At 39.4% G+C, this 23339-nt stretch overlaps 1 protein-coding gene across 1 annotated transcript; it reads right to left on the reverse strand.

Annotated features, from left to right (window-relative positions):
- Window positions 1-76: 76 nt before the first annotated feature.
- On the reverse strand, window positions 77-23339 carry PGM3 (phosphoglucomutase 3). Its single transcript, XM_045543950.1, has 13 exons — window positions 23238-23339; window positions 21174-21379; window positions 18951-19135; window positions 17192-17259; window positions 13604-13737; window positions 12491-12686; window positions 10552-10709; window positions 9404-9487; window positions 6638-6736; window positions 4786-4899; window positions 2581-2703; window positions 1455-1628; window positions 77-490 (listed from the first exon to the last, which is right to left on the reverse strand). The coding sequence occupies exons 2-13, from the start codon at window positions 21375-21377 to the stop codon at window positions 401-403; spliced, it is 1629 nt and encodes a 542-aa protein (XP_045399906.1). The 5' UTR covers window positions 21378-21379; window positions 23238-23339; the 3' UTR covers window positions 77-400.

Consider the following 23339-nt stretch of genomic DNA (forward strand, 5'->3'; position numbering starts at 1 on the left):
TTTGTATCAACAATGGTGAATGCTGCAAAACAACATCTGGCTTAGATGACGGTGATGGCAAAGACATCACAAGGAGTTGGTGTAATAGGATTTAATTTTCCAGCAACCTGCATGAATTGTTTCCTGCATACAGCTATAAAGTTAATGATTGAATCATATACTTAAGCCCAATATTTTACATTAGTGAGACTGAAAGTAGAGGTAAGTTTCTTTAACAAATAAGACTTAACATATTTCTAAAGAATTATTCTGGTAGTGTTTAAGAAAAGCAATCAGATCTAGAAACAATCCAGTAAGATCCATTGTAAACATGATTATAAACGTAGTATTGCTATAATTGTTGACAGTTATATAAAAAAAATTTTAACAATCCAGTTTCTCAGGAATATAAAAATTATCTTCAGAAACCTGGTTGGGGTCTTTCTCCAATGCCTCCAGCCAGCTGAAATACTGCCAAGCTTACTTCATGTGCAAGGCTATCTGCACTTTCCTGCAAGTTAAAGGAGATAAGATGAGAGAGACAAAGAATCTACCATATGTTACTTACAACTCTAGGGAAGAGGGAAAGTTGCTTCCTGATTTCATTTTTACTAACATATTGAAATGAAAACTTTTTTTCATCTTTCAGTAACAAATTTCCAAGGCCCTTAAATAAATGGAAAACAGGTCAAATTCTTCTAAATAAGGTAAGTTTTTGGTTAATTCAGGTTATAAAATTAGTTATCATTCCAAAACTCCACATAAATTCAATTAAACCTATTCCTTTAAAGGCAAGAAGGCCACAATTGCGTAAGAGTGACTCTTACACCCTCAGTTGTACTCTCCTCGTCCATCAGGGATATTCATTCACTGGATCCTGAAAAAGCTGCCAGATCTTATATAAATTAATCCTTCCGAGTCCCTATTTCAGTACTTTGCCTTGGCTATACAAACACTTTAAGTAGTATGTCAAGAGGGCAAATCATAAAACTCTGGACCATAAGTCTTGTCCTTATCAGGAAAATAGCAGAGGCACAGAGTAAGGCTGTCATTTATAGGAAATATATGCAAAACAAATGGAGAACCCAGAGACAAAGATGCATGGTACCAGTTGATTTAGAAATGGGCTACAAAACTGGCTGTTTTCGTAGTCACAGATTATATTCATCTACTTCACAGTACAAAGTATTTGTTAGTTATTCCTGACTGAGAAATTCAGGAGGTCTAGAATAAATCAAAAGAAAAATACTTGGGGATACTAAGTGGGTCCAACTTTGTTCAACTATTTAACTCATTAAAATAAATATGAACCAGAAAGTCTCTATAAAAAAAAAATCTCAAAGACATAAACCCTTAATTATCATAGTGAGATTCCCAATGCTATTTTTTTTCTTTTCTTTCCTAGTGTTCCTCCCCATCACCTATGTTATTAGACACTCACTGCACAGTTTTTCAATAGAACTATCCCAGCTTACTTGTGAGTCAGCTTCTGCATATACTCGGACAACATCTTCAGTACCAGAGGGCCGGACAAAAGCTCGGGAAAGCTTGTACTTCTTCACCAGGTCATTGATTGCCTCCTGGAGTCCTGGGGGTGTGACTGCTTGTCTTTCAGCATCGGTGGTGCTAATAACTCTCCTGTCTGCAACCTAAGCACAAGCATTTCATATTTGTTACTGTATTACACTCTTTCTTTCAGAAGCTTAACTTGTTCAACATAATTCCCAAAGATTATCCCTCTTTCATTTTAAGAGTAACATACCTACATTTCAGCTTATTATACCACAAAGTACAACACTGAAATAGTAAAGTACCAGATTAAGCATAAGATGAACTGCAGTAAAATTTCCTAAGTTTTATTTCTCCAAGGTCAGGGTATTAATTCTAATATTTGTACAACTTTTCTCTTTTTCTTCAGTTTATAAAGAATCACCTTTAGCAAAAAAAAGATACTTCTACAGTCTTATAGTTAGCACTAAAATAATGGCCAATACATACTGTATGACTAAGTTCTAGATCATACCATGGACCCCAGTGTAGTCATTGATCAAACAACTTTAGGTATTTAAAATAAGTGGATACTTATAAGAGGACTGTGAAAAGCATCTCCTGAACTAATCAGAACAATCAGCAGTCATTCCTTCGAACTCTGGCTTTAGTATCTGTAAATGTCTTTCACAAATTCTGTTAGTGAAGAAGTACTCTGTGAACCAAAAATAATGCAGAGGAAATATTTTCACTTGAAATAAAAGGCTATCTGGGTTTTGCTTCAAAATAATATTGGGGGGAGGTGTGGAGAAGGTGTAGGGCAATAGCTGAAATCTGTTGACACTAGGTACAGAGCAGTTCATTATTTTGTTCTCTATATGTTTTAAATTTTCCATAATAAAATCTTTTTTTAAAAAAAGATGTATAGTCATTCTTAATATCGTTATAATAAAGCTAGAAACCAAATACTTAGATATTATAAGGCCTTATTTTGTATATATTTGTATGTATATATGAAATGAAATATGACATACTTAGGAAGTATTTTCAGTGAGATATGGGATAATAGGTTTTAGTTAATATTCAGAAAAGTTATTTTAAAACCTCACACACCTTAACTTTGAGTTGTCTGTTTGGAAGATCAGTGTAGAGAGCATCCCACTGTTGTACAGTCAGGCCCTTCAGAGCCAAGATTGCCTCAATCACCAGCATGTCAGAAATAGCATCACCAGCTGCCTGAAAGATGGAGAAAGAAATGGAAGAAACCACCCTTAACATAAGCAAATCTTGGATAGGAATGTTCTGTCTTAGAATACCAATCATAGTACAGGTTGAGCATCCTTGATCCACAAATCCAAAGCATTTTGAATGCCAGCATGATGTCCCAAGGGGAAATTTCCACGTGTGACCTCCTGTGACAGGTCACAGTCAAAATGTAGGCACGTGATAGCCAGGCCCTGTGACATGTGCCTGTAGTTCCTATTAATTGGGTGGCTCAGGTTGGAGGACTGCTTGAGGCCAGGAGTCTAAGGCTGTAGTGTGCTAGGACTGTGCCTGTGAGTAGCCACTATACTCCAGCCTGGGCATCATAACAAGACCCCATCTCTTAAATAAGAAACATAAAAAAACAGGCTCACAATAGTTTATTCAGTGCCCCCAAAGGAAAAAAGATCCAGCCACCTTCAGCTACAACCTATCTTTTCCCATGCATACCAGATATGTATATATTTTTGTTATTATTAAGTACATATATGCATGAGTCAGTATAAGAAAATGATTGCTTATCTATAGCATGTAAGTTCAGAATCAGGAATGGTGGTGATGCCAAACAACCATAAATTGTCCACATGAGAGTCTCACATAGTGACATTTTTGCTTTCTGATGGTTCAGTGTACACATTGTCTCATGCATAAAATTAAGAATACTGTATAAAATTGCTGGGTGTGATGGCTGGTGGCTCATGCCTGTAATCCCAGCAACTTGGGAGGCTAAGGTGGGAGGATGGCTTGCGGCCAGGAGTTGGAGACCAGCCTGGGCAACATAGTGAGATCCCATCTCTTAAGCAAGCAAACAAACAAAAAATTAGCTGGGCATGTTGGCACGTGCATATAGTCCCAGCTACTCAGGAGGATCACTTGAGCCCAGGAGCTCAAAGCTGCAGTGAGCTATGATCAAACCACTGTACCTCAGCCTGGGTGACAGAGCAAGACCCAGTCTCAAAAAAAAATAAAGTAAAATAAAATTGTATAACATTATCTTCAGGCTATATGTATAGGGTGCATATGTAACCCAAATGAATTTCATGATTAGACTTGGGTGCAGTCCCCAAGATATCTCACTGTGTATATGCAAATATTCCAAAATTCAGAAAAAGCCAGAATCCAAAACACTTCTGGTCCTAAGCTTTTTGGATAAGGGATACTCAACTGTATTCTGAGCTTCCCTATCACCCTTTCCCCTTGATCCCATGCAGCATTAACTGGAGTGTTTTTGTAGATAAATAAATACAAACAGTAATGAGGTAAAGATATCCATGGAAGACAATAATGAAAAGTATATAAAGGATATTGAAACTGGCTCTTAAACTTATTTAATCCTCCTCCTGATCTATAAAATGAGATTAGACCGGATAACTAAGGCTCAGCCTAACATTCCATGACTCAAATGTTTCTTTATAACTAGATCCCTTTTGAGATAAAGCATCATGGTAAAATGGAGAAATGAGCTTTGGTGTAAGATACACCTCAAAACTACCATTTAGTAGCTCTAAGCCTTTGTTTCTTCATTTATAAAATGGGAATTAAACCCCTCTCCCTATGTTACTGCAAGGATTATACGATAAAGCATATAAACTGCCCAATATGTGCAAGACACTCAAATATTTGTTCCATTGCTTTTCTCTGCCCTGAGTATCGCTTTTCCACAGCCACACTCTGCATTTAATCCCAACTACTACATGACCCACACACATGCATGTCCTCTGTCAAAGAGACAACCAATTATTTTTAATGAATTTCCTTAAGGGTGGTTTAAAAAAAAAATACTCAGCAACATACAATGTATATACTCAGTAGCTGCATTTGTTGATTCTAGGCTACTTCGCATACCTGAAATTTTTCATCATAAAATCTAGGTAAAGGGAAGCTTATAAAAAATACTTTGTCATTCCACTTCAGTGTAAATCTCAACTGACTATCCCACTGTTGCAAGGAAGCTGACAGGACTTCTCCACTTTACTTTTTACACAGCACACACTGCTGTGTCCCCCTTCTGAATAATGTAAAGGTAACCAAGAATCCCACCCCATCAGTTCTGACCTGGTTAAACAAGTCAATAATGCTTTCAAGCATCTTAGCAGCTTTTCTTTTCTTATCTTCTAATTCTTCTGCTAGTTGTTTTATCTTCATTTCAACCGTTGTACTAAACAGTGCCTGCAGCAAAAGCATACAAAATCAATCTCAAAACACTATCCAAGCCCCAGTCATAAGTACTATCATGCTAGCTAAACCATTTTTACCCTTAACCAATCATAGCTCACTGTAACCTCCAATACCTGGGCTCAAGTGATCTTCCTGCCTCAGCCTCCTCAATAGCTGGGACTACAGGTGTGTACCACCATGCCTGGCTAATTTTTTTTTCCTAGTAGAGATAGGGTCTCACTGTGTTGCCCAGGCTGGTCTCAAACTCCTGGCCTCAAGCAATCCTCCTGCCTCAGCCTCCCAAAATGCTGGGATTATAGGCATGAGCCACCATGCCAGGTTTAGTTACCTGTTTTTCTAAATGAAGTTTTACCGGAACACAGCCATACCCATTCATTTCTGCTACAGCAGCAGAGTCAAGCAGTTGAAATAGAGACCTTATGGCCTACAAAGACTAAAATGTTTACTATCTGCTCTTTAAAAAATCATTTATTGGCCAGGTGCGGTGGCTCATGCCTGTAATCCTAGCACTCTGGGAGGCCAAGGCGGGTGGATCATTTGAGCTCAGGAGTTCAAGACCAGCCTGAGCAAGAGTGAGACCCTGTCTCTACTAAAAAAAAAAAAAAATAGAAATCATATGGACAACTAAAACTATATATAGAAAAAATTAGTCGGGCATGGTGGCGCATGCCTGTAGTCCCAGCTACTTGGGAGGCTGAGGCAGGAGGATTGCTTGAGCCCAAGAGTTTGAGGTTGCTGTGAGCTAGACTGACACCACAGCACTTTAGCCCAGGCAACAGAGTGAGACTCTGTCTCAAAAAAAAAAAAAAAAAATCATTTACCAATCCCTCCAACTAGATCACTGAAATTATATTTTAATTGCATTTTGTAGGAACTTACTATTTTTTCCCCTTCTTATATTTATGTCCTCCAGAAGCCAACATTGAATTAATGAGAAAAATGATTTGGCCCAGATACAAATTTTCTGTTGGCCACCTCAAATCCACTTATGAAATGAGGTGAAATATAAAAACATTTTTTAAATGACTACATGGCGAGTGCCAGGCGCACTGTCTGGAGAATGGATATGCTTGAGGCTCTGACTCAGGGGGATGGGCGGGACACAGACAATGTATATAACCTGAGCTTTTGTACCCCCATGATGAGCTGAAATAAAAAAAACAAAAAAAAACTTCTAAACTTTATGAATCTACTAAAAACCACTTCATTATGCATAAAATGTGAATTTTACATTATGTAAATTATATCTCAAAATTTAAAAAAATATTCTGTCTGCCAAGAAAGCCATAAAAAACTTTACATGCTTATCACTAATTACTTTAAACTCATTTCCAGTTGTTTATACTAATTCTTAACTTTCCAACACTTTTTAATTTAACCACAGCTCCTGAAGTTTTCCTTTTCCCACCAATGGCCAAATGAAGGAAAATGCAGTCTACTTAAAAGAAAATAACTGCATACTTTTTAAACACACTAAATTATCAACAAATTAAAGAACAATCATTCTTCAAATTCAAAGAACAATCTCTTCAAATTCAAAGAACAATCATTATAATCTAAAAGAAAATGACAAGTTTTATAACACATGAAGATATGTAAGTTAACCAAAGAATCTTACCACCATCCAATCATTTCAACAACGTAGAGTACTACCTATTAGCTCCCAGATACAGAACTCCCTTCGTAAAAGTGCCAGCCACGGCAGCGGCAATTACATAAGAGAACTTACGGTGCCATGCCCATTTGCTTCAAAATAAACTCCAATGTCAAACTCTTGAGCCTTGTGGTGCAAATGTTTTACACCAGTTTTAGTGCAATACACAGGTACCTATAACACACATTTAAAGAAACACAACAGCAATTACTCAGGTGACAAATTTTTATTGTATTATATACTTGGTATCCCAGGGATATAACAGGTAGTAAAACCTACTGGAGCTTAGCCCAGTGAGGAAGACGATTAGGCATTAAAACATAAAATGGGCAGTGTCCCATGAGATAGTGAAGGCACTATGGAAGCTCACAGCCAAGCAGAAAGCCAGTGAGAGAGATGGGGGGTCTCCTTATCCACCATGAGAGATTACAAGTGGGTGCATGACATGATCTAACTGTTTTAGAAAGCTGAGTTTAGCTACAGTGTGGACAATGGCTTAGAGCAGAGGTCTGCAAACTTTTTCTGTAAAGGGCCAGATAGTAAATATTTTAGGCTTTCAGGCTAAATGGTCTCTGCCACAATTACTTAATTCTACCCTTGTAGTATGAAAGCAGCCACAGACTATATATCAACAAATGAGCCTGGCTCTATTCCAATAAAACTTTATTTACAAACAGTGGCAAACCTGTATTGTATTAGAAGGTTAAGAAACAGGGGATCAATTAGGAGGTTTCTAAGACTAATCCTAGTAAGAAATTATGGTGGCTGGACCAGCAACAGTGGGTAGGGAAATTCATGGATGGATCAGAACGAGATTTAAGAATGGTTAAGGAAAGACTGATACGAGCAAAACAGACATCAAGATCAGCATTTGACTGGATTTAGGAGACCGCAGGAATGGCAAGGGCTAAAAATAGTTCATCTGTAAGAAAGTGGGTTGAGAAGTAACCATCTTGATACGCTTGGTTTCTTAAACAAGGTATTTTACCCATAAGAAAATTTTAAGACAGAAAATAAGTATTAAAATACTAAAACAATAACTCAAGTAGTGTGAAATAACCCAATCCCCGTGACAGGCAGGCAACTGGGACGCAGACGGAGTCCCTTGAATGAGGTTACTATAACCATACATTCAAATCAGGTCACAAAACTAGCAGCCTCCAGATACGCTGTTTTGCCCACCTGCTATTTCTTTTTTAAAAAGTAGGAATTCACATGAGAATTCAGATTTCCAGCTTCCCTTGAAGCCTCTGACTAGAGCTGGCGGCAGCTGGCCTGGGCACACGCTGCTGAGCCCTGGGCCACCTGTGCGTTCACTCACCTCCCTGTCCAGGTCCCGCAGGAATCTGACTTTGCAATTCCTGCTTTATACAGAATGAAGGGGTAACAAAAACTAGTTTAAAAAAAAAAAAGCCAGAATTTGAAACGAGATATACAAAAGTTGGAAAAATATTACACCAGTTAGAAAAAGAGTAAAGGCAAACGGGCTTCCAATTGTGTCCATGAACCCCTAACTCTCAGAGCAGTTCACGTGGTACAAAGGGGGGTCATCTGGGGAACACTGGGGAAATAACTAGAAACAGAATCTCCTACCACCCCAGAAAACCTCTCCACGAAAAATGAGAGTAAGAAAACAGTTTTATTACTGAATAAGCTTAAGCTAGACTGTGATGCAATCGCAGGCAGTGCACTAAGAGATTGCAAAGACAGAAAGAACTCTCAACCTTTAAAACAGTCAAGCAGATACATTCCATGCCATACATGTCCCCAAGATAAAAGATAACTAGTGACAAAGAGTCTTGCCTTGACCAGACTTCAGTCAGGCTCATGTGAGCCCAACTAGACCCCATCCTTGGGCATGTCCTCCAAGAGCCCAATTTCAGCAAGAATCCTCACCCTGATATCTGATCACCCCTGATGTCTCATCAAAGTCCTCACCCTCCACCACCCGCCAGGGAATACGTGATCACCCTGGCCTGCCTTCATCAAGAATGCTGTTAGGTCGGTTTGGCCAAAATACCCTCCCCTGACTCCTGCCCCCGCCCAACACACACACACACACACACACACACACGCACGCACGCACGCACGCACGCACGCACGCTGCTCCCTGGTTATGAAACCATACTTCTCCTTGCTGTATTCAGAGTTGAGCCCAACCTCTCCCCCCGACTGCAAAACCCTGTCACAGTAGTCCCTGTACCTATCACAACAGTCCTGAATTAAGTCTGCCTTACCATTGTAACAAGTGTCATGAGTAATTTTCTCTTTAACACTAATCTTCAAATAAGAGGACTTGACAACACCATTTGTGACACATAGTTTATTCTAAATTTACCTAGTCATTGGGATAGCCATCTATGTTAGCTAATTGCCTTTATCCAAAGGAATAATAAAATTTCTCATATCTCTATGATGGGTAGATAATTGCAATCTGGAGCCAGACACCTAAACTCTCATGAGACGGGGAGACAGGGGTGCTATCTTCCCTGATACTAACATTTAAAAATGGTGACTCTAGGCCCTTAAAGAAAAATATTCCTGGGCTGTAAAACTGGCTTATGTGGCCTTTAGGAAGATTTACATTCATTACAAAGGGACAGAGAAATAATTTACATGTTTTCTAAAGGAAATGCTCTAAGAAAAGGTCGGGGGAGTCTCTCTCCCACTGGACATCAAGGACAATTACATTTTTTATTATTTTTTATTTCTCTTTACCCTTACATGGACAACAGCTCAGCTTAATGCACTGCAGCATATTCACTTTTATGAGGATGATATTTTCCTCACAGTAATATCTTACAATTAAGAAACCATCAGAAAAAGAAAATGGTTCAATACCTTCATAACTTCTTCAAGATAACGTGTTGAACTTCCATTTGCATATGCAGTTTGTACAACACCAAAATTCAAACTCTCTCCAATCTAGACAAAAACAGTGATACTTAACATCAAAGGTATAGTCTACAGAAGCAAATTTAATCAGTTCTAAATTTAGGATAACAAAATTATCAGCCAGTTCAGCTGTGCTCTGTGCCTTAGTTTGTGCAATAAATGACTAAAAATTTACATGTATACCAGGGAAAAAAACCTAAAATACTTTTTTATTTTTTCATTTTTTAGAGACCAGGTCTCACTCTGCTGGCCAGGCCAGAGTACAGTGGTGTGATCATAGCTCTCCGCAGCCTTGAACTCCTAGGCTCGAGTGATCCTCCTGCCTCAGCCTCCTAAGTAGCTGACACTACAGGCATGTGCCACCACCCATAGCTAATTTATTTTTTGTAGAGACAGAGTCTCACTATGTTGCCCAGGCTGGTCTTAAACTCCTGTCCTCAAGAGATCCTCCTGCCTTGGCCTCCCATAGTGCTCAGATGACAGGCATGAGCCACCACGCCCAGGCCCTAAAATATTTCTGAGCACTATTTAAAGCAAATATACAAGAAATCCTCTTTAAAGAAGCCTGTGATCTAATCTTTATCTCCTTAATTTTTTCATAAAAGTCTTTATTGAATTATTAAAATATGCCTTTTCCAGATTTTATTTCCAATTACATCCTACACTTAAAGATAACCTGAAAGAGATTTCTAAAAGAGCAAAACAAAACAAATCTCACATTACTAAGTTATCATAATCATAGGAAATAAATCTCTCAGATGATGAAATTTTCTGTTAGAATTTGGGGCTCCAGGGAGTGATCACAGAACTCTCATTAAAGTGTCAGTTATGAGGAGAGCAAAACTTCATAAATCTTCAAATCATAAAACTGAGCCAGTATAAGGAAGAAGAGTACCTTTAGGTTCCAAAACCAATGCCCCAATGTTGAAATAACTGGAATTACCACTTTTTTTTTTTAATTTTCTGGCCACAAATGTGAGGAATTTCTCATAAATTGTGCTGTTCTTTCATTCAAATGATTGTTGGATATTTGGATATGGAACTATTTCACTAATAAGTCTTGTTTCACAGGCTAGCCAATGCCCCCACCATACCTCCAACAGGAGCTCTTTAAGGAAACTGCTAATTAACGTTGCTATCTTGTCTCCATCTACGAGATGAAAGTGACCATCTGCATCATGGTAGTAATAAACAATTCTGTCTGCATCTCCATCAAAGGAACAGCATCTCTCATTGGACTTCATTTCCATTCCTAGCACACAGGATAATTTAAAATGCACTTCAATCTAAGAAATGGGAATAAAACTCAATATAAAAAAAGTCTTAGGCTTTTCTCTTAAAATTATCCTTTCAAATAAAAATAAACGTCTTTATCTTTAAATAGTGTGCAGTTTATTGGTGGTCTTTGCAGGTCAAATTCTTCCATGGCAAAGTGGAAAACATTCAAAATCTATTTATGCTGAAACTTGCTATAATACTAAAAGAAAATTCCACTTTATAAGCCAGTTGGTTTGGCTAGAGAGGTTTTTCCATACAGTTTTCTTTGAAAGGTACAGATATTTCTGGATGCAAGTTACCTAGTACTGTGAACTCCTTCACATATAATATAAAAAATTATCAGCACTAGATGAGGTATGTGCTTTAATTCTAATAGAAGTGATTTTTATTTGTTCACACTACCAATACAAGAAACACTTAAAGAATTATAACCCGTGAGAGAGAACTGGTTTGTGAAATTTGCATAAGGTTACTGAAACCTTAGCACTGCTGCAATGAATTTATTAGAAAATCTGGCTGTTCTGTAGCCATGACAGTGGCAGAGTGAAAACTCCAACACGAGGCAACTAAGAAGTGAAAGGCTTTTGTCGGGAATACGATCATGAGGTTGACTAAAGGACACAAAGCGAGCTTCAGAAAAGCGAGGGCTGTGGTTTTATTCATACTATAGTCCCAGTGCCTCACAGTAAAGAGGAGGAGCTCAGTGTTTAGTGAATGGACAAATGAGCGACACAGAACTGAACTGTCAGTAAATGTTAAAACAAGCAATTCAATGAAAAGGGGCTCAAATTGGTTGAATACACTGAAATGTTAAATGCTTACTACAGTGAGCCAGAATAACATGAATGAATGAGGCATCTAGAAGATGAACTCTGTAGAGTTCTAGAACTAATGTCCTGTTCAAAGGAGGTGGCAGCTATTTGACTGCAGCATATTAATGCCATGTGTCAACAGACATTTTCTGACTTTGGTTAAAAGATGCCAGAGATTCCAATACATAAGAAAAATCACAGAATTTTTGAACAGTGGCACAGAAACACACACACACACATAGCAGACCAAACAAAGCACGTCAAGCGGGGTTTGGTACAGAGACTAATCATTTAAGATCTGTAATGCAGATAAATGCACAATACCTCTTAATACTACTAAAATCTGAAGAACAGTCTTCCTCTTTATCTTCCCATCATGGAAAACACTGATTCTGCTGACAAGTATATGAGTTACGTTCTTTTCCATAGTTATCTAATTCAGATAAGGTATCTAAAAATACTACTTATTATTTGCTATCCTTTAGAGCATTGGTTCTCAAAGAGTTATCCTCAGATTAGCACCATCAACAAACTGGCCTATGAACTTGACAGAAATGCAGATTTCTATCCTATGCAAAGCCAACCCCTGGCCGCCAGAATCAGAAGCTCTGGAGTGGACCCAGGAATCTGTGTGCTAATAAGCTCTCCAGGTGATTCAGATGCATGCTAAAGTCTGAGAACCATTGCTCCAGAATGCCACTTTCTGATTTTGCTTTCCCCACCCAACTTCCTACACACTATGAAGAGTGGTGTGACTCACAGGCAGAGAGAACACACCATGTTTTAAATGGCACTGACAAGTGGCAAGATTCCTAAATGTCTCAATGTTGCAAAGCCAGGACTAGCTGCATGATTCGTAGCTCACGTGGCCACCTCAGTTTGTAAGTGAGATTGGCTTCCAAGGGCTCTAAAAAAAAATGTTTACAGTGCTAGTACTACATACCCTGCGGAGGTTTCTGATGACTCTTCACAAAGTCAGCCCCACATAAATGATTGAGCTTCCCTTTGGTCCCATCATTAAACAGCTGCACTGACAGCCCCTGTGAGAAGTAGTGTTCCATCTCTCTTAGCTTCAGGGCCCCTATGCCATTTGCACAGTCGACCTTCAGTGATCTATATTCATCTCCACTGCAGGAAGCCTTCAAAGGAAAAAGACATATGGAAGGAAAACTTCAAGTTACAAAAATAAAAGTGAAATATAAAGATGTACACTTATGTGTATATGTGTAAACATCTTCTACTTCAGCTAACTCATCTGTTTAAAGTAATTACAATTTTCAAAATTATAAAACACTAAAGTAAAATTTAAAAACACCTCAGACACTGGAACAGTTTCACTCATTGAGCAACTTACGGAAACAGAGTTTTATTAGAATTTAGCCTCAATTAAGCAGGGTCTCTTAAAAGCAATATTACAGTCTACATTACATGGCAGCCATTCAAATGTGGGAATGAGCACACAGACAAATGAGCAGTAATGGCATGTGTCGTTCTCTGCATAGCATATAACATCACCAGGGAAATCTGGGCTTTTCCTAATTGTCAGTTTCCTTTCCCACCCATCCTCACCCAAAATACAACTTTGATGACAGCAAGGGCTTTGTTCTGGTTAACTCTGCCTGGCAATGACATACACTCAATGTTTGCCAATCAAATGAATTACACGCCTCAATTCTCTCCAGGTTTAACAACCCAATATACCTAGAAGAAAATCCTTCTCAACCATAGATGCCTCAAGTATTAAATCAACAACACCTACATTAAGACCAAATTCATCTGAATACTTGATATCCATAAGCAAGACCCTCGTATGGTTTCTCCCCCAATGATCTCAGAATGTACCATGTGCCTTGCCAAGTAAATGCCAACATGCAGTTAGCAGGATACACAAACCAGAACCTTGCACTGGGAGCCCTAGAGAGAAAAAGGAGATATGCTACATTTTTGGAAAAGGAAAGAGGAGGAGTGACAAACTGTCTAAGATAAATTATTCAACTGATCACTGCTACTTTGTTCATTTGTTTGAACTTCTAACCATGTTCAAGAGATTTCTCACCTGTTTGGTAAGTTCCAAAAAGGCCTTAGAGAGTTTCTCGTAGTAACCTTCTGTGGTTGCCTTTCCATACCGGCCACTGGTATTTCGGCAGTACACCATGTAGTGCAGCTGGGGTGTTGTTAGCAAGCCATAATCTGTCATAGAAATACAAGCAATTCACCACATTTCTTAATAAAAAGTTTAAATGCATTCATACTGTAGGAATTTGGGGGTGACAAATCCTCTTTTTATCATCTCCAACATCTCAGAAAACACAAAAATACTACCTTTCAAACTATCCAGATACACATATCTATTGAAATCATCACAACTACATGTCACATACTGAATTCTAAAATATTAACTATTATCAGAAAACAATCATTTAGTATAGACGGGTAAGAATGGAAATACAAAGCAAAATAGAAAAGTAATAATTGAATTCTGTTTCCAGTAACATTGTAGACTACGTAAGTCAGATGAATCATCCTCCTGAAAAACCACCAAACTTCTAGATGAAAGAGAAAAATCTTTTTAAAAAGAACTGCAGTGCTGACAAGTTACAGAATTTTCAGCCCAAAATCTATGGGAAGGCAGGAACTCCAAGATCTGAGCCAAGGGAAGCCAGTTTTGCTGAGAGGACATTCCTCTAAACTAGAAATTGAGCTACAGTTTTCAGTGTAAAAACGTCCACGCTGGTCTAAGACGGGGATCCCAGAAGAAGACCAGGCCCTCAGGAAGTTGAAACAACCTCAAAGGACTATATCTTCAGTGCAAGGCTTCTGATTCACCCCAAGTCACCACTCCCAGGACAGCTGTCTTGGCACTGAGCAGAGCAAAGGGGAAAAGCCATTCCCAAAGAGCTGTCAACACAAGCACAGGCCCTTGCATGGATTTCCAGCCCAAATATACATAACAACAGGGGTATAAAATGACCTTGTCATAAACTAATTTAAAGTGGACCCAGCCAAGTAGTGTCCCAGGTACCCAGCAAAAGCAAACACTAAACTTTGCTACAGAAATATATCTTCATCATAAACCTCAAAAAAAAAAAAAAAAACCCACAAATAATGTTCCATAAAAACCAAACAGCGTACAAGCATAGCTAAATACACAAGAAAAGCACCGTGAGTAAGAAATAATGAAAAATGGATAGCTGAGATGGATTAACATCTAATAAGTAAATATTCAGTGACTACATCTGTCAATGGACTTGAGACTCAAACACAAGAATTTGTACTGGAGGCAAAAAAAAGAAGTCATTTGAAGTTCTTAAGCCCTGCAGTTATACAACAGAAATGGTAAGTTATAAAGGCAACCTTGGCTCTGGTATAAGGATGAGGTGGGGGAGGGGTTCAAAAAAAGGTGGACGAGAGCTTAGACTAGTTTAAAGGAAATGTTTAAGAAAAGCAAACTATTATTCCAAAAGGCTTCCTAAAGGAGAAAACCAAAGGATTTCGTGACCAATATCAAAATTATCAAATAAACATTTACTAAATGACTATTACACACACTCAATAAAAAGCATTAGCATCTATTCAACTGATCAACCGAGAAACCTGGTATTTGTTCTTCAAAGATATGCTCTCACATCACACAAAAGCATTTGAATTCAATATAAATTTTAATTATTTCCATTTCCCTTGGTATCATCCCTCTTGCATAAACTACTGCATCTGCAATAGTGGTCTACCTGGTCTCTTTTCCTTTCTTAAAACCTTCCTTTCCCTTCTCTACACAACAGCCAGAGTGAATGGCTTAAAACGAAAACGTGATCATATTATTCTCCCGCACAAAACTCTTCAGTGGAGTCCCACTGCGTCTGGCCTAGACCCCAGTCCTTGCCTACCTCCCTGAGATCTCTCACTCGCTTCCCCACGCTCCCCTGCGGCCACGTTAACCTTCCTTCATTGCCTGCCGTACACTAAGCTGAGGAGAGAAATGAGGGAAAGGTTAAAAAATTATTCTCAAATCGTTCTAGACTAAAACACTAGAAGAGTGCTGGTTCTAGAGACAGAATGAGAATGCTGAAAAGGTCAATCATTCTGGGGAAAGAATACAATTTTGGGCGGGCTCCCTGAGGGACGACATCGCTCAGACCAGTGTGTCACACACTGCGGTCAGCAGGACACGGAATCTCCTTAGTGAGACACAACCAGCATTTCTGCATCTGAAACGGACGAAGGCACGTGTGGTAGCGGGAGTGAGCCCTGCTTTACTGCAGCTACTGTTTTAGTGATACACACAGGCCATACGCACAGGCCATGACACAGAATGGGCTTCTTACCACGGGTGGGGATACAGAGTGAAACAAAACAGACTGCTGGGGGGGTGTACATAACAGGTAGTCAAAAATGTTTAATGAAGTAATAAATGAATGCAAAAAAAGTAGCTGGAGAATTGGCAGTAGAGGTGACCATTCAGAAATCATGAGAATGAAAGACAGAACTGAGGAACGCGCTTATCAAGAAACAGAAGAGGAGCCAGCAAAGACTAATAAGGAAGAGTGGAAGCCAGTAGAAGCTTAAAGAAAGAGTTTTAACAGTGTCGAAACCTACAAAGATATCCACTGAAATGAAAACTTTAAAGCATACATGTTCAAGTTATTTTTTGGTCACAGACCTCTTTGAGTATCTGAAAAAAGCTAGGTATCCTCTCCCTAGAAAAGTGCCAGCTGTGTAGACAACACTCCAACACTCCGCACATTGTATCCAGAGGGGCACAGGGTGCCTGCAGCTTAACCAAACACTCCACAGGGCTTCCTGGGCCCCGGGTTAAGAGTCCCCACTTTTCAATAGTCACCAGACTTGGTGATCAGAAAGCAGATGAGTGTGGGGCAGACATTTATTTCGTGGAGAGGTGAGAATAGACACTGACCTGCAGAAGGCTAAAGAATGAGGAGAAAATGAGGAAACAGAAGGTGAGCAGAGCCAGCTTTTAGACGAGGCCAGACTAACTATGAAGGAAGGGAAAACAGCGGAGTGGAGAGGAGGTTTCAAAGGTCAAGAGAAGATTTTTGTTTTAATGAGAAAGATCTCACACCGGGAAAATACTGACCTCAACGCACAAGGAGCCACTGCCTTCACGACAGCACAACCTACGTTAGGAGAAGATCCTAGCCTCCATTTGGTTGCACTTAATTCTCTCTCATTTGATAAGACAGGAAGCACCTGTGCAAACCTGAAACCATGGTTACACGTAGGCCAAAGACAGTCCCCATCACGATTTGACAGGTAACAGCTGATTCCACAGATGAGCAGCTATTAGGGAACACCTAATATTGACAAAAGTTCCCCAAAATGAACATCTTCAAGTAACTGCAAAGGTTTTTATTTCAGGAAATTCTTTACTAAGGTAGAAAAAGTTGTATCAGATCAGCACTTCCTACCTTTCATCTCCTGTAGGACTCCCACAGCTAAAACAAAATATGCCTGCCCAGAAGCAATCTGGAAGGTCATTTTAAAAGTTAGTATTTTGTATCTAAGAGCTTATTTTTTAAACATTTTTGGTTCACCTCTATTTTCAAACTTTTCTAAATAAATATACATTCCTTTTGTAATCTTAAAAAAAATTTTCAAGATGAATTTACAACTCAGGACAACTACATACCATGGAATTGACCTCCTAAAACAGTCACGCCATCTATTACAGATTGTGAAAGTTTCTCACTGCTGGGCCTAGGAAAGAAAAGGAAGAAAATATATCCCATCCTCAAACCAACAGAGTTGCTGGTTCTGCAAGCAAATGCAGAAATTATGTGCTACAAATTTCAGAATAATAAGTTCACTGTATCTGTACTGAAAGCTATTAACTCTGAAAAGATACTGTTAAGTTATAAGCATTTTCCAGTAGCCTTTCACAATCTATTTTTCCTGGAAAAACTCTTTTAAATGAATTTAGAAAATAGATATAAAGGATACCCTAACTACACAATACCTAAATACCTTTCCAAATTTGACTATAGTAATATATGTGTTGTTTAAGAGCAGTAACAATAAACACTGAAAGCACACAGTGTGCCTATACAGTACTGGCTATTAAACCACCAAGGATACAGAACCTATTTCCCATTTCGTAAAGCCAGAACAAATTATTTATCAACATGAAAATAAAGCAGGTCATTATAAAACTGCCTGGAAGAAAAACACGTTTTATCATTTAAATTAGTTATAGGTAAGATCCAAATACATGCCAGATGGCTTTACTGTGGGATAATTTACTTCAAAATATAAGTCACTTGGCTAGTTCCACTACCTATAAACTACAATCAGCAGTACTTGGAAGACTCTCTGGTAACACAACACAGGGTTAAAAAAAAAAAAAAAACAGTCCCAGCCATTAGGAGATCAAGTAGAAACTTCCTTTTGAAAGAATCTCTGGATAAAACTAGATCTCATGCAAAAAAGAATCCTACTGTTTCAAGATATACTTTTAATGTAATAGTTTACAAAAAAGATATGTTTTCATGAAGGAAGGCAAAAGCTGCAAAATATGACAAATATGTTCGAAACAATACAGATTGTTTTCCAGTGAACTCCAGCATGGTAAAATGATGTCAATATTCGAACCAACAGTAACACAGATTATCAAGTAAACCTTTAAAATAATGAGTTAAAATCATGTGTTCTGACTCTGTAGGGAAAAAAAATACACCTACAGGAGGAGGGTGGGAGACATTTATTAAGTGCTTCTCTTCTGCCAGGAAATAAGTTTTTGCATATATAATTTCATTTAATCCTCACAAAAACCCTGTGATAGGCCTTATCATCACCATTTTATAAAGGAGGAAATGGAAGCTCCAAAAGTTAAGTAATCTGCCACAGTCATATAAGTGTTAGAATTGGAGTTCAAACCAGAGTTGGACTCCAAAACCCAAGCTGCAAGGCCGGGCGCAGTGGCTCACACCTATAATCCTACCACTCCGGGAAGCCCAGGTGGGAGGACTGATTGAACTCAGGAGTTCGAGACCAGCTTGAGCAAAAGTAAGACCCTGTCTCTACTAAATATAGAAAAAATTAGCTGGGCAACTAAAAATAGAAAAAATAAAAATTAGCCAGTCCTCCCAGCTACTCAGGAGGTTGAAGCAGGAGGACTGCTTAAGCCTGGGACTTTGAGGTTGCTGTGAGCTAGGCTGACGCCACGGCACTCTAGTCCAGGCAACAGAGTGAGACTCTGTCTCAAAAACATAAATAAATAACCCAAGCTGCCGTAGTGACTTGGCTTCTACATCCTACTAAAAAGGTCAGGTAGGTGGAGAATTGCTACACTCGGGACAATTCCACTTTACTTAATTCTTTGCATTTGTCTTGGGTATTAAAACTGGTGCGATCATTTATCACACTCCCAAAGCTGTAACTCTTGTCTTTACCTGGTATCTCTACCAATAACTATGAAGGCATCTTGCTGCAGATTCACAGCTTCTTTGTTGCTGATGTCAATAAGCACTTTCTGCATGTCCTGTTCCTCAGCATTTGCCAAACATGTAGCATGTTCCTCCCAGGATGGTGCCAACATTTCACCCAAAGGGTCAACCAATTTGACACCATTGTCTTCCTTAAAAGAAACACAAACAATAAGCAACCCACGCATACGCAGGAGGGTGAGTTGAAGAGGCAGAACTCTGTGCATATTTTTCCCCCAACAAAAGACAGTGATGGCTGAGCAGTTTCAATTGTTACCCCCTGATACTAATGCCAGACCCTGGCCTAGGTGTGTTTTTATATATTACCTCACTAAATCCTCATGACATACATATGGATCTAATAATCCTATTATTACACCAATCTTACTTTAAGAAAACTGAGATTCAGAGACCTTTGGTAATTTTGCTTATCATGATACAGCTAATAAGTGTCAGTGCTAATATTAAAACTTCAAGTCTATCTGACTCTTAAACCTAACAACCACTATGCCACACTAGCTTGTTAAAAGGCTGCCATCGGTGTATTCACTATTAATAACTGACTAGGGCACAACTGGAGCAGAATGAGGGTACCTAGAAATTCTTCCCACTATGACTCGGGACTCCAAGAACATACTGGCCAGCTTGTCAACCAGTGAGTGGCACAGAAATTGAAAACTGGCTCCCAACTCTGTTCTGTTCAAATTCCTGGAAAGAAATAAAATGTAGCTCAGAGCGAATGTCAACTGAAAGAAACAGCTCAGAATTGTTTTGAGAAGTGTTTCAGGAACTAGCTATAAACGTGGGGCTCTTCTTGCAAGTCATCAATCAATCACGGCAACTAATACATTTAGACATTTACATAATTACAATGATCACACATGTAGAAGTTGGACAAGCAATGTCCTTGTCTGGGTTACAATCCTTCCCTACATAGCTTTAACTTGCTGCTGATTGAGCTACAAAGGCAAAAATCTCAAGCCCTAGCAACCAAATAGAAGCATATTATTCAGACCCTGTATTTGTGGGCTAAAGGCAATTCAGAATAGTTACGTTGTGTCAAAAGGATAGCCAAGCTATAGAAACAACCTAAGTGTCCATCAATGGATGAATGGATGAAGAAAATGTAATATATATACACAATGAAATATTATTCACCCTTAAAAAAGAAAGAAATCTTGCTATTTGCAATAACATGGATGAACCTGGAGTACATTTAAGTGAAATAAGCCAAACACTCAAAAACAAATACCGCAGGCTCAATTATATGTGGAATCTAAAAAAGTGGAACTCTTAGAGAGTAGAATGATGGTTGCCAGAGGCTAGGAGGTGAGGGAAATGGGGAGATGCTGGTCAAAGGGTACAAATTTGCAGTTATAAAATGAATAACTTCTGGAAGACTAGTGTACAGCATGGTGACTATAGTTAATAATGTATTATATATTTCAAATTTGTTGAGAGATTTAACGTATTCTCACCACAAAAAAAAGGTAACTACGTGAGGTGATAGACCTTAATTAGCATGTTTGTGGTAATCATTTCACAATGTATACATATACCAAAACATGACACCGTACAACCTGAATATATACAGTTTTTTGTCACTTCAACCTCAATAAAGCTGAAAAAATAACTGTGTCAAGACAAATACTTTGATTAAAATCTTAACTGTCACAAAGACCAGAACTATCCAGCCCCACCAATATCTGCCCAATGCTCAGTTTTGGATCCCTGGACCTACCTGTTTGTCTGTTCATTCCAAACAGGAAACTATTCCCTAGCTATAAAAAAAAACCTGTCTGAAAAAAATCTCAAAATGTGTCTTTTCAAATGTTTAACCTTCCCCCACCCATCCCTGATGTCTTTAATCACTGCTAAATGAATAGAGGTTACACTTTTAAATTACTGATACTGTCTCAATTCAACTAACTTGGAAGGACATTCTGTTATTTCTCTAAGATGGACACTCTCCAAAAAATGGCAGTCCCATTTTATTCTCTCCACACCCTCTAATGAGTCATGATCTAAACGATCACTCTCTTAAAAAACTTTGTTCCAAAGCTGAAGGCACATATAAATGCAAAAAGGCACACTCCTAGAATGAGAACTTGTACTTTGGATCAAACTGCTCAGACACCGGGGTTTGGTCTTGTACTATGGTTTTCTTTATCAGCGCACTAAACGAATTACCTCAGGATTGTGGGATGCTGTTACCATGACTCCTATCGTGGATTTAGTTTGCTTTGACCTCAGGACAGCTAATAATCCCATGCGAAACATGACGTGATCAAGAAGTTCTGCCTTCGTTCGAAATCCAGCAGTCCCATATTGAAGAATGAGTCCATTGGGCTTGGCATGTGATGCTGAGTGCTTTGTAACAGCACTTAAATCCATGTCTACAAAATTAAGAAATATTTTTTTCAGGCAGAACACAAGAAATCTTTTAAGAACCATTTGCTTCAAAAACTACCATTCCAAACTAATATGTCTGTCTCACTCTGAATCTCCCCAAAGAACCCTATGTTTGAGAGAGCAAAGAGCAGTAGAATAAGTCCTGTGGGTTAGAAGTACCTAGAAGATCCTGCCCAACGTGTATTGTCTGCTCCTGGGAAGACTTGGGGCAGAAATCAGGTTGTCCCCAACGCATCCCCCATCTTAACTCCAGGACTATTCTTGAACCCAGGGTGAACTTAAAACGGTCCACTCTCAAACTAAAATGAAGATTTTATACCTACATTCAGAGACTTCCATGGGATCAAAGATCTCATTTTACAAAAGGGAAAACTAAATTAACGTTTGGTAGCCAGTGATGGACTGAGGCCGAAGGTCAGATTCTTCAATTTATTTATTTATTTATTTATTTAGAGACAGGGTCTCACTCTGTCACCCAGGCTAGAGTACAGTGGCATTATCATAGCTCGCACTGTAACTTCGAACTCCTGGGCACAAGCAATCCTCCTGCCTCAGCCTCCCCAGTAGCTAGGACTACAGGTGCCCACCACCACACCTGGCTACTTCTTTTATTTTTATTTTTTTGTAGACACAGGATCTCACTATGTTGCCCAGGCTGGTTTCCAACTCCTGGCCTCAAGCGATCCTCCTGACTCCTGAAACACTGGGATTACAGGCGTGAGCCACGGGGGCTAGGCCCTAAAGGCAAATTCTTGAGTGGACTGGGACTATATACTCCCAAATATCCGGGAAATCTGCATGGTTCTTTTGCTATTTCTCCCAGGCTATGATAGAGGCATACTTCCAAAGGGAAAAGCAAAGGGCAACACTTTCCCTTCCACACCTGCCCAAATCTTTTTCCATATTCATAAGGAGAATCAGGATAACCTTCTAAATTAAGCTCTGAAACCAGCAATATCTTCTTCCTAAGGAATGCCACCTTTTACCTTTAATTTTAGAACTCAAACATCAGCCCTTACCCCACTAATACTCCTTTTTCTGGGATATTCCAATAAAGTGCAACTTGAGGTTTCTGACCTCAGTCAGCAGTGTACTCTCAGTAGCCCATATATTATGCATTTCCTGGGTCAATTAATTCCCAATTAGCCCAGAGATAAGGATCAGTCCCACATTTACCAGCCTTACAATTTTATTGTCCTTCACTGCTTCAATGAACAAAAATTAAAGAAAATGGTGCAAAATGTTTGCTTTTGTCCAGCTGGAAAAAGCTGGCGTTCAACAAGCTAATTTAGTTCAGGCCAAAGTGAGCAAATCTGTTTCACATGGATGAATACAGAACTGACCAGTGAGTAACGTATCATGATTATTCATAAGGGTGTAAACCAGTCCTGTCCTATTAAATCCAGAAAGAAAGAAAAAAAATCAGGATAACCTGCTATCACCCTTTGATGCGTTTTAGGTCCTAAAGCTACTTTCCACTGGGTATACGAATGCATTTATTAAAAGTACATTTGCCCAGTACAAATAGTGTCCACTCTTAAAAAGTTTAAGAGTGTGCCCCCTTCTCTCCATTCAATCTTCAAACCTCCTTGGTTCCTCTATCAGCCCCCGAATCACCGCACGACTGCTGGCACTCAAGCAGGAGGTCCCCCCAGGCCGGTGGCCCGGAGCCCAGCACAAGACCCTCCGTCCAGCAGCCGCCCCCAGGTGCAGTGGCCTGAAGGCGTGTCAGGCGCGCGGCCCGTCGGCCGGTCGCTAGCCTGCCCGCTGGCCCGCCGGCCTCCCCCAAACCCCTGTCGCCGGAACGCCCCCTTCTCGCCTCAGTCCCGGGGCCCCCCTCACCTCTGCCGGGAGACGCCCCTTCCCCTCCACCGCGCGGACAGCCTCCCCGCCGCGACGCCAGACTGCAGCCCCCGCAGCCCGCAGACGTGGCCCTGCGCGGCT

The sequence above is a fragment of the Lemur catta genome, chromosome 2 (assembly GCF_020740605.2).
Source record: "Lemur catta isolate mLemCat1 chromosome 2, mLemCat1.pri, whole genome shotgun sequence".
Classification (NCBI taxonomy): domain Eukaryota; kingdom Metazoa; phylum Chordata; class Mammalia; order Primates; family Lemuridae; genus Lemur; species Lemur catta.